Source organism: Callorhinus ursinus, unplaced genomic scaffold, assembly GCF_003265705.2.
Source record: "Callorhinus ursinus isolate GAN/ISIS: 27379988/994484 unplaced genomic scaffold, GSC_fseal_2.0 scaffold44, whole genome shotgun sequence".
In the NCBI taxonomy this organism is placed as follows: Eukaryota; Metazoa; Chordata; class Mammalia; order Carnivora; family Otariidae; genus Callorhinus; species Callorhinus ursinus.
In genome coordinates this window covers 4931392-4943486 of record NW_027397106.1, presented here as the reverse complement: position 1 = coordinate 4943486, position 12095 = coordinate 4931392, and the positions used below count along the sequence as shown (strand labels likewise).

Sequence of the window (12095 nt, the reverse complement as noted above, 5' to 3'; positions counted from 1 at the left end):
CAAGGAGCTCAAGTGTCATACATAGAAGCAGACAGGAGGAGAGGTTAAAATGCAGCTGGGGTGGTACAGGGCAGGGGGGCTCCGAGGAGGGGGTGGCCAGGGCACCTGGGGGAGGGACTGAGAAAGGCTTCATGGGAGAGGTGACCCCTAAAGCTGCTGCTCTTGGGGATCCTTCCAGCTACAACATAGGCTTTCCTTCTAAGGACACAGGTTTTGGGTCGACATAAGGAAGACTCTTCTAACAGAAGTAGAAGAGAGACACCTCCAGCTCGGCGGTGACAGGAGCAAGCATCCAAAGAGCCTCTGCAAAGGGTATATATCGACAGGAGGACCAGTGTTTCTTTTTTTTCTTTTTTCTTTTTTATTCATCTGAGAGAGAGAGAGAGGGGGGGGGGGGGGGAGGGGAGCAGGGGGGGGGGGAGGGGCAGAGGGAGATTGAGAAACCGACTCCCCGCTGAGCAGGGAGCCTGACTCCAGGCTCCATCCCAGGACCCTGGGATCACAGACATGAACCGAAGGTAGCCGCTTAACCATCTGAACCACCCAGGCGCCCCCAGTGTTTCTTTTTCCCCATCAAGATAAGTGTGGAGATTTAATTCACACTTAGCTGTGCTGGGAGAAACAGTTCTGGTGTGAACCTTTCACATCAAATCTGAGTTAAACCTCACACGCGGACTCCCCGGCCATCTGAGGCGACAAGCAAAAGGCAGGCGAAGGAAAGGGTTCAGGTGTCATAATTTTATTCTTATCTCCTGTCAGTCACGGACCGGGAAGGCGAGGTCAGGGAAGGGAACAGGCGCGGACCCTGGGCAGCTTGGAGGAGCTGAGGCCAGAAGGGCTGTGTGTGGCAGTAGGTCTCTGCCCTCAGTCACTTGGGAGAAAGCTCTGGGGCCCGGGCTGCACAAGGTGGATTCCAGCAGACAGAGATGTGACAACGGCTGGACTAAGGGGAACCATCGGAGGCTGATGAGGAGGGAGGTCTGGGGAGGTCTGAGAAGGGTCACAAATGAAAGCCAGATCCCGCCTGGAACCTCAGGCCATACAGCCCTCCTGCTTCCCGCCTGCAGAACCAGGCCCTGCTTTTCCTCCGGCAGCCACCACGGGGCAGCAAAGTGCTAGCGTGAAATCAGCCCGCAGGGAGCTCTGCTCCCTCCTGGCCTTGTCCCAGGAGGGTCAGGGAGGGAGAGGCAGGGCCTTTTTGAAATCAGGGTATCTGTTGGTTCCTGACTCCACTGGGAGGAAGAATCAAGATTCCTGGGGCTTCCTCGGGTGACACAGGAGCCACAGACGCGCCTGGGAATTGGGGCAGGAGTCTGGGGAATTCCATGTGCCTCCGGGGACCCCCCAGCCGCAATCCCAGCAGAGGATCTCTTGATCTGTCTTCCTCTTGGCAAGAAACCTCCGGCCTCCCATCCCAGATGGTCAGATTCCTGGCTGCCTCGAGCTCTATAAAATCCCACCTACCCCTTCCTGGGCCCGGCCCCACCCCTGCCAAACATGTGAGGGGCCAGCAGGTTCTCCTCCTCCTCTGCAGATTGTGGCACCTGCTCAGCTTCAGGTTCTCAGTTTCTCCTAATCCTGCATTCCTGTTCCTCCGCCCTTCCTCCTTCGCACGCCCCGGCCAGGGGTTCCTAGGGCTCCTCCTGGCCTCGGCGCAGGCGGAAGGCACAGCCCCCAGCCCTGGCTCTGCTGCCAGCTCGGCGTGTCCCAGATCCCTCACAGGACCCGGAGCAGGAGGCTCTGCGGCATATTCTCGCTGCTTTGAGGATGCCCAAGTGGCCCCGCCAGGTTTGTTGCTGAGGGCTTACCTCTTCCCCCCAAGCTTTCGGAGCTCAGTCTTGGATTTGAGCTTCTCAATCCTATTTCTGCATAAACTGTCCTAGGAAGAAGACCTGGACAGAGGATTCTGGGAAGCATGGCCAAGGCCCGGGCTGAGTAAGCCCTTTGGAACTGGGGCCAGAGATTAGGAGAGGAAGTGAAGGGGCCTTGGAGGGAAGGTGGCAACCAGACCAGGAAGTCAGTGGAAACAAGTATTCTGGCGCCTCTCCCTGCACTGTGCAGACCGAGGTCTTCCATCTTGCTTAATACCATGACCCTGCGGCAGTGAGGCTGGGAATCAGACACCAGAATCCTGCTCCCCAGCTTGTGTCTAAAAGCTGGAAATGACAGAGTACAAAATTTGGTGGTGGTAGTTGGGGGCAGGGGGGAGGCCAGGGGTGGCACAGAGGACAACAAATGTCCAGAGACATCAGGAGATGTCTGGCCTGACCACCTGGTCTCATTCTAGCCCCAACCTAGTAGGTTAGCTGTATGCCCTTGGTCTTGTCACCGAGCCTCTCCATCACCTCAGCCTTTCCCTCCGCGACTGGCATGTGCAGACTACTCCCTTTATAGGATTGCTTTAATGGATTAATTGAGACCAGCACACAGTAGGCATCCAGCCATGCTCCCAGTTGCCTTTGTCTCATACACAAACACCACCGTCTGTTTTTGCTTCCCTCTTTCCTCAAATGCCCAAGGTGGAACAAAATTTCAAAGGCTTCTGAAATATTTCTTGAAAGCTGAAAACAGGAAGGGTGGTCTGAAGGAAGAGTCAAAACAGATTGATAACATACCTAAGTCACTCTCTCCAAGGGCAAAAGAGCCCCCAGCGTAGGGGACAGAGGTGAGCCCGGAAGGGAGAGGCCAAGGGAAGGTCAGGTATCTGAACCTCCCTGACCCCACCCAGTAACTTTCCACTGGCCCAGAGCTGGCTGCGAGGTGCCGGCTGTACACTTCCCCCAGGTGTGGCCCCCTCGTCCCCTCCCCAGCAGGGCCTGCAGGGGGCTGGGTGGCTGACGCACACCCTGCCCAAGTCTCAGCTCTCAGCTGCCTAGAGGCTGATAAGGAGACCAGACCTCATCACATGGGACCAGCTGGAGGGACGGGCTCTGCTGAACAGCTACCAAACTGGAGAGATAAGGAGATAAGGAATGGAGGGGGCTTAGGATTCCAGGCTGAGTGGCCACAGAAGCCAGGGGGAGGGACATGGGCACTGCCAACTGAGGCCTCAGGAGGCCTGGCTTGGGGATCAGCCAGCACATGGCAGCAGGGGATGGGGGAGAGTTTAGGAAAGAAGTGCAGAAAGGCCTCAGGGCAGGGCAGGATTCCCTCCCCGTGGGGCTGTTTCAGCAACTAGTATAACCATCCCTCTCTCAGAGCATCCAATCCTCTAGGGCCCAAGCACTCCACTCAACCCTAGGCCTAGGGTGGGGGACAACCCAGGGGGTCCAGAGAAGAGGGTGAGAGAAGGTCAGTCCAGCCAACCTCAAACGCCCCCCAGGGAGATGCAGGTCGGGGTGAATTGGTGCTACTACAGAGCCCACGCCTCCCAGAGGGCTGCCTGTTCGCACTTCCCTTACAACCCCTGGACAGGTCCCCACTTTAGAAGCAGAGCCCCCTGTCCCCACCTCCTACCCCAGCAGTGCTCTGTCATGACCCAGGAGGGTAAACCAAGGCAAGTGCAGATGGCTTCCTGTCCCTCTCCCACGGGCCCCAGGGCTCAAGTGCCTAGAACAAGCTGCTGGTCTCAAAGCTGCGAGGATGGGCAGCCTGGGACAACCATTTGGTCCACCCACATCCCCCCCACCTGCAAAGCAGCCTCACCTCCTCGCCCCGCTTCCTCCCACCCCCTTATAAGTGTCAATGCCTGATCTGGAAGGAAAGAACAGAGGGGTGGATTGGACAGAGGACAGTGTACCCCAAGGTCACACAGCTGTGGCAGCCTTAGGAGGAACCTCAGTGGGGTGCAGGCTTCAGCTAGGCTTCCTGGGTTCTCTTTCCCACATCTGAAATCCTGCTGGTCCTCAAAGCCAGGGGAGCCTCTGGCCTTGACTGTCCACTTTGGGAGATTAAGTGGGGAGAAGGGGCAGCACAGAGGGGGAGGGTGTGACCTCGGTTCCACAGGGCCCCTAATGCTTGGGTACAAGCTGCAGAGAGTGAGGATGAGCATCGGGCTGAGGGGAGGCCAAAGGATGGGCTGGCAGCTAGTTTTATATCTGGGCTTGCAGGAGTACAGGGAGGGTCAGAGGACCAGCAAGGGGACATTCTTGGAAGGAAGGAAGGAAGGAAGGAAGGAAGGAAGGAAGGAAGGAAAGGAGGGAGGGAGGGAGGGCTCCTCATTCCCGGTTGGTGCCAAAAAGCTGCAGGAAGAAGGTGAAGATGTAGATGATGTCTAGGTAAATGTTGAGGGCTCCAAAAATATACTCCTCAGGGCTCAGTGAGTGGCGTCGGTTACCCATCAGCAACTGCGTGTCAAATGCCAGGAACTGAGAGAAGGGGGAAGAGAGAGAAGTCAGAAGATCCAGCACTGTGACACCGACCAAGGGGCCTCAGTGTCCCCATCCAGCCTCCCCCCCACCCTGATTTTGTTACCATCATCTGCTGCTTGGCTGCTCAGTGACCCTCCTGGAATGGCCCAGAATCTGGAACTTTCTCAACACCTTCTGTCCCTAATTAACACCTATTTCCCCAAGCATCTACTATGTGCCAAGCACAGGGAAATAGTCAAGAAAGACAGACAAGATCAGGCCTTAGAGTCTAGAGTGGAAGTAATCGTTAATATGAGGGAAACCAAAGAGAAATGGGAAGTGTCCCAGGAGGGTGGCTAATAATAAGGATCTTGACCTATGTGAGTGTGGCAGGGAGCTAGGGAAGGCTTCCTGGAGGAAGGGACCTTCAAGCTGAGGCCTAGTCTTCTCGCCATTGCCTCAGGGCCCTGCTCTTAGAAGATGAACAAATGCTTCATTTAACAGTGAGCAGAGAACAGGCACTTATTCTGTGTTCTGTGGACATTAGCCCACTTAGTCCTAATAACATCCCTTGAGTAGGGATTATTCCTAGAGGAAACCATGGCCCAGAGATGTTAAGCTCTTGCCTGAGGTCACAGAGCTGGGAAGTGGCAAAGCTAGGATTTGAACCTGAGCAGTCTGGCTCCACAGGCCCCACCCTTAGCCATTCTGTTCTGCTGTTTGTGAGCAGCACCAGTGGTTAATGTGTCTCCTGCCAGGAAACACTGTCTTCCCGGGGCACCTTCTTGGCCTAACAGACTATGAACAGTGATTCCCTTAGAGACAGCTCCTCTCTGCCCCCCTACTGCCCCCCACAAGGCCTTCCTACTGTCTACACCAAATTAGCTATTCCCTGGGGTCCAAGCACAGGAAGCAGAACCCCCTAGAAATAGCATATGACGCTTCACAGGCACAGTGTAGTTTTCTGGGAGAAAAGAAGCCCAAAAGTTCCACCAGTGTCTCAAAGGTTATGAACCACTGGCCCACATGGGTTTGGAATTCTTTAAATCCATTCACATTCTTGTTAACTGGGCTGTGCCCAGCTCTTCTGTCACTTGTGTGTGGAAGACCTATGTACCTTGAGTCCTCTGGAACATTCATTACGCAATAAATATGTATGAGGCAAGAGTTGGTGCGAGCAACTTCCTGGCAGAGACACCACCATGCCGTGCCTTCCTTCCAGGACTCACCACTTTGTGGGGTGATTACAATAAAACTCAGTAAATGCCATAATTAGGGCTGATTGAGCAGGAGGAAGGTGGCCCAGGAGAGATGACATTTTACCTGGGGCTTGAAGGACGACTTGGAGTTTGCTAGACTGAGAAGGCCTGGGGAGGTGCACCGTGGCGGGGAAAGTGAGGAATTCAGCATGGCAGGAGCAGGGGGCAACGGGGCAGAGGGAGAGGGACTAGAGCCCAGGGGCCGGAGGCTCCGATAGGGAGCATCTCCAGCATGTGGGACATCAAGGCATGACACCCTGGAAGGTGGGGGGTGGGGTGGGGGTGATTATGAGCATGGGCTTGAAAGTCAGCCTGAACTGAATCCAGCCTCAACTCCACTCCCCACTAGCTCTGGGACCCTGGGCAAGGCAGTCTCCCCAAGCCGGAATCCATATCTAGAAAAGGGAGATGAGTGTGCTTGCCTCCTGAGGTTGTGAGAATGAGGATGCGCACAGAGTGCCTGGCCTGGTGCCTGACACGCGGCAAGAACTTAATGAATGCTGGCTGTTAATGTGGGCTTGTAGTTATTATCTGCAGAAGGAAAGGTGCCCCCTTGAGAACATGTCATAGGCTGCTGCCAAGACCCACGGGTCTCTGGCGGCCCATCGAGAAGGAGGAAATGTTTCTAGGGGACGCTGTGTAGCCTTAACAGAAGGAACGGGGAGAGCCACAGTGGGGGCTGAGGGGGGCCTTGTGCGGTGCAGGTCAGGCTCCCTGAGCTCAGCAGCACTGAGGGGAGGGTGCATGAGGACACAGGACCGGAGTCGGAACACTTGCATTTGAGCACTGTTTCCATCCCTCCATAGCCATCACCCGCCTGACTTTAGTGTCCTCATCTACAAAATGGGACAGTAATAATGACCACACCATAGCGTGGTGTTGAGGGTAAACGTATGACAGTGTATGTGGCATCAAGCATTATTATTCTCTCTCTTCATTCTGCTCTGCTCCTTCTGATTTGGATTTGGATTCCCACGGAAGTTTTCCCCTCTCCAGAGAGAACGAGCAAGGAGAGGGACCTCCATGCTGCCAGCAGAAGTTAATAAATTGCTGACCTGGCTTATCAATCAGTGGCTTGCTTCGTTGATTTCTCAAGAGCCCGGTCACCCCTGGGTGAGCTAATGAAATTGAATCTCTCAACCTAGAAGGCTTGGACCTGACCAGGTTCTGGGGGTGGCTCCTCCAAGGAGCACCCGCCCGGGAGGCCTCCCAGAGCAGCCAGCAGGCTTTGCTCTTGCAGAAAAGAGGAATGAAATGGTCTCTGCCCCTGCCCTTGGCCTGTGGCCATGGATGCTTATCGACGTGGTGCGACCTGGGATAGCCTGGCCCAGATTTCAGTTGCCCTGCCTGGTACCACCCAGCACTGCAGCCTCACACCTGCGAGTCAGCTGACGGCTTTCCACTCATTTAGTCCCAACAATATCGATCGAGCACCTACTATGTTCCAGGGAGCTTGCCTTCAGACAGCCGACGGTCTAATGAAAGCAAATTATCAGGGATTCCATTATGAGCATGCACTTATTGCAGGGGAAAGGAACCTGATAACCTTGGGTGATGGTGAGCATTGTTAACTAACGTCTCGGCTGAGAGCAGCTATGTTGGTCATAAGTTAACATCTTGGCAGCTAAGATCTTAGTTGAGAGCTAATACCTGCGTTGACCGCTGACGCCTGAAAAGTCACAGGTGCTTCAGCTGGCAGCCAGCTGAGCACGAGATGAGATGCTGCAGGAGGAGCACTCGGGAGGAGGGGCACGGCTCAGGGCCAAGAGGCAGAGGGGGAGTAGGAGGCTACTAACTTACCTCTGAGGCACCCTTTCACACACTAATCCTTGATCTCAGCTCCCTTCATAGGAGGTGGTATTATTATCACTGTTTTACATACGAGGAAAGGCGTCTTGAGCAAGTGAGTGGCTTGCTGACGGTCACTTCCCTGGAGCTGGATCCAGACCATCTGTCTCCCATTTTGATAGAGAAGCAGGTCGTGGTGGCTGGTGGGGGGGCGGGGGGAGGTCGTTCACAGAGGACAGAGGAGCCAAAGGCCAACTTGCCTCATCCACCCTATTGGCCAGGCTGGGCCCGGTCAGGGCCCCCTGGCCACACTCCTGGCCTGAGGCTGCTGTGTCCTCGGCTTATGTCTGCTGTCCTCCCAGAGGTGAGGCTGAGAAACACTGGGAAGCCATGCCAGGCAGAGGCCCGCTCAGAGCCAGCAACAAACAGGCACTGAATACAAAAAGCTGGGGTTACCATGTGTTGAATCAGCATAAAAAAATAACACGGGGACCGTGTCCAACCTACAGAAATGCCAGAGTGAGTGTGCCAAGCAGCATACGCCCAAGGCCACGTGCAGCAGTGCTGGTTCTAACAGTGAAGGGTTTGGAAACTCCAGACGTGCAACCAGGGGTGGGTTAAATAAACCGTGGGCAGCACTACTGAGGTAGAAACATCTCTGAAATAAGCTATCATGAGAAAAGAACAGGCTGCAGAAAAATCTACATCATAAAATCCCCTTTCTGTAACAACAACAACAAAATACCTGCACAAGACTATGTCATAGATGCCTATATAGCAGATACCTATAAAATGAATATAGAAAGGTCTGGAAGGAGAGACAATTGACCACAGCACTTACCACTGAGGAAGGTAGCGAAGGACATGCAAGTGACATTTGCTTTATCTATATTAACTGAAATAAATGAATGAATGTATTCATATATTAGTTAATTGGAAATTTTGAAAAGAAGGATCAAAGTAACACACAAAAAAAGAGCTGGTGAACCTTTTCATTGAATCCTCACACAAGCTTCTAGGACAGGCGTTCCGTTATCATGTCCATCATGAAGCTGAGGAGTCTGGGGCACAAAGAGTGTAAATGACTTGCTCACTTCACATAGCCAAGAGGACGGACCCCAAATCCCGTTCTCCTTCCACCATGTGACACTGCTTTGGGGCGTGTGTGTGTGTGTGTGTGTGTGTGTGTGTGTGTGGAAGGCTGGAAGAGGGGGGAAGAGAAGCACAAACAGAGCGCAAGGCCAAGAGTGCTGTAGGCTTCCTGGGGGGCTGTAGGGAGCGCTGGGCCCACCTGGCCGGGGCCTGGGGGATTCTATAGAAAGAGGCCGCCAGCCTTAAGCCCTTGTGCCCTTGGCCGGGTTGCGGGACAGGATGAGGGAGTAGGGGAGTGGAGGAGAGGCTGTGAGTGGAGACCTGGGGTCCACTGTTGCCTGGTGCCAACAGAAGATACTCGGAGTGTCAAAAGTTTAAATGGCAAAACAGCATCTGCCTGCAGCCCTGGGTCCTGGGGAGCACCTCCAGGTGGCCACTGAAGAAACAGGGTCTGGCAGGCACGTGAGCCAGAAAGCCTGCCCCAGGATAAAGGGGAGCAGTACATGAAAGTGTGTGAAAGAGCCCCTGTGTGGTCCTCTGAGGAAGGGCATGAGGGTAATACAGTGCTTAAAAACACGGACTGGGGAGTCATGCAGACCTGGGTTCAAATCTTCCAACTGACTACTAACAGGTGATATTATTTTTTTTAAAGATTTATTTATTTATTTGAGAGAGAGAGAATGAGAGAGATAGAGAGCACGAGAGGGAAGAGGGTCAGAGGGAGAAGCAGACTCCCTGCAGAGCAGGGAGCCCGACGCGGGACTCGATCCCGGGACTCCAGGATCATGACCTGAGCCGAAGGCAGTCGCTTAACAACTGAGCCACCCAGGCGCCCGACAGGTGATATTATTGATTAATGATGTGCCAGGCACTTTCTGAGTGCTTTGCATATAGCAATTCACTTGCAAGTCACAACAACCTACGAGGCAGGTACTATTATTATCTGCATTTTAGAGATAAGGAAACGGAAGCACAGGGAGGTGATATGATTTTATCAGCCCACACAGCTAGAACGTGGCAGAGAATGGATTTGAACCCCAGGAACTCTGCTCCAAAATTCGGTGCTCTGAGTTACAAGGTCAACATTTACAATAAGGGTGAAAGCTCTCACGGTAGTTGAGAAAGCACCGAGTTCCAGGTGCTAGGCTGTCTTCGTTTTTCCTTTCGTATGTTGTCTTGCTTAGTTATTACCACGGCTTTGTGGAAGAGTTCATAGTAGCCCATTTTGAAGATGAAGCAACTGAGGCACAGAGAAGTCAAGCAACTTGCCCAAGGTCACAGTGGTAAGAGGATGAGCTAGACCTTGAAAATTGTTGGGGTAGCGCGCATGTGGCCACCTAGAGAGTCCCCCGGCCCTTCTGATAGCACCTCTTCCTGGCTCTGCTCTGGGTACGAGGGCAGCAACTTGTGCCTCCCGCGCCCCAGCGTGCCAGTTAGATACTCCTCGGCCCTGCAGGAACTCTGAACCACCCCTCCCCTTCAGTCCCCCATCCCTGGGGGGCCGGGAGACGGGCTTCTTGCACCTTCTCCAGGTCAAGATGTCGGTTTGAAGGGCTTGGTTTGAGCAGGGCGTTTGTCGCTGAGGATTCGTGCCTCAGGAAGTGAAACTGAGGAGAGTCCTGGGAGGGGGACGCCAAGTGCACTTTCCCCCTGAAGGAGCAATCACCCTGCAATCCACCCTCCCACCTGTAGCCCTCAGAGGAAAGCACTCCATTTCTGGAGGGTTCAGATGAGGCCTCAGGGGAGGTGTTATAGGGCTGTTTGAGTGGCTGGAGGGTGGGTGGCAGAACAGAGAAGGTTCTCACAAGATCTTTCAGGCTCATGTAAAAAACTGAGGCAAAAGAGCCTCTAAGCTCTGAATGAAATAAAGATAAGACTAAAATAAAATCATACCCTTCCTTGGGTTTGTGTAGCCCTTTTTGCTTTTCAAAGTGTTTCTCTAATTGTGAAGAAGATAAGGCATATATCATGGCCCTGACTAGAAAAGCAGGGAGAGGGCTGGGGTGGGGGCAAACAGCAGTCTCTTTCCAGAAGCCTCCAGATGCTGTGGGGCTGGCCCAGGCCAGTCATGGGGACACAGGGGACACAGATTCTCTGTTGGGACTGGCTGGAAGTAACTGCTAAAAGCCTGGTCTCAGAGGTTGAGAAAGCCTCTCTGGGTCCTTCTGCTGTGGAGGGAGTCAGTCAGGAGGCCTCTGTTTTCCCTGTGAAATGGACAGGGAGGCAGAGTTGAAAGAATACTGGGCTGAGAGTCAGGAAAATGGGGCTTTCATCCAGCTTTGGCAGCTAACACTGTGTGCCTGTCTATGTGTGTGTGTGTGCACATACATGGTGTGTGGTACATGTGTGGTGTGTGTGGTGTGTGTGGTACACGGGGGGTTGTGTGCTGTGTGTGGTACGTGGGGGGATTGTATGCTGTGCGTGTGGTGTTTGTGTGGTACATGTGTGGTGTGTGTGGTACGTGAGGGGGTTGTGTGATATGTGGGAGTGTATGTGGGGTGGGGGGCATCTCTCGAGGCCTCAGCACAAATAGGTCCATGCCAGCTCTGAGGGCTCAGTCTCTGCTCTCCTTTCTTCCAGGGGCCGAGGACAGATGGCTGTGTGCATCTTCCCCATGGTCAGGGGCCAACAGCCAGTATTGGAGGCCCAGCACCTCTACAAACAAAGCATCTTCCTACCTAAGCCTCACTCACCCAAACACCATCGGGCCCTGAAATGTCCAGTTCTGACCAGCACATGTTCTTTCTACCACATATTCTTTCTGTCAGCCTGTTCCTGACCCTGGGGTTCGGCAGTGGCCTCTTAACTGGTCTCTCTGCCTCTGGCCTATCCACACAGCTTCTTGATAATCCTCCTTAAAACACAGAGACTGTGATGTTTTCTGAGGTCCCCAGACTGGCCAGGCTGGGCAGGGGAGAGTTTGTTCCTACTGGGCTTGTCACCTAATTTCTAAAGTCCTATGCCTAGTTTCTTCCCTAAGTTTCCTGGCTTGGCTTCCTGATTTAGGTGGCTGGGAGAAGTTAGCTTCCCGAAAGAAGGACCAGCTCTGAGGTAGAGCCATGTAAGCACAGAGGCTCAGCCACAGTGGGAAACCTGCTGGCCTGACCTGCTCTCTCTCTCCCTGCCCCAGCCCTCCTGCTTTGTCCCAGCCCCTCCACCTTGCCCCATCATCCCACCCAGCCAAGCCCTCATGCTCTCCTGCCTGATCTTCCATGAGCTTCTACATGAAAGCACCCAAGAAGAGGGAATGACAGGGGTGAGGAGGATGAGGCCGCCCTGAGGTACCTGTGGGCTGACTCACCCTCTTCTATTGGCATTTGTGTCTGGTGCCCAGTGGGGGGTATGAGATAGGGGTGAAGCAGAAAACCCAAAGCCTCTTGAGAATGCACCAAGGCTAGACAGGTGAGGCCTAGGAGGGGCCTGTTCCTCAAGGCTGGACCTCGGCTCTAAGAAGCCCGGGCTCCCCCACGCCCAAGCTCAGCTTCATCCAACTTGGCGGCTCTGCGCTGCCAGATGACAGAGACTGTCAGGGAGGGGCTGAGGTCTCTAAGAGAGGAGACCATTTGATTCTAGCAGCCCTTCCAAGGCCCTGGCTGGGAGGATTGGGCAGGGGAGGGGGCTCCTCCCTGGGGTCTGGGACCCCCTCTGACGCCTCTCGCACAACCTC

The 12095-nt window shown here is 54.1% G+C and overlaps 1 protein-coding gene across 1 annotated transcript in view; it reads right to left on the bottom strand.

Moving 5' to 3' along the window:
- Positions 1–377: 377 nt before the first annotated feature.
- FAIM2 (Fas apoptotic inhibitory molecule 2) overlaps positions 378–12095 on the bottom strand; it is a 33537-nt gene continuing 21819 nt past the window's right edge. Inside the window, exon 12 of the mRNA XM_025883403.2 lies at positions 378–4307. Coding sequence (XP_025739188.1) covers positions 4158–4307 — 150 coding nt within the window. The 3' untranslated portion in view covers positions 378–4157. The remainder of the gene's footprint in view (positions 4308–12095) is intronic.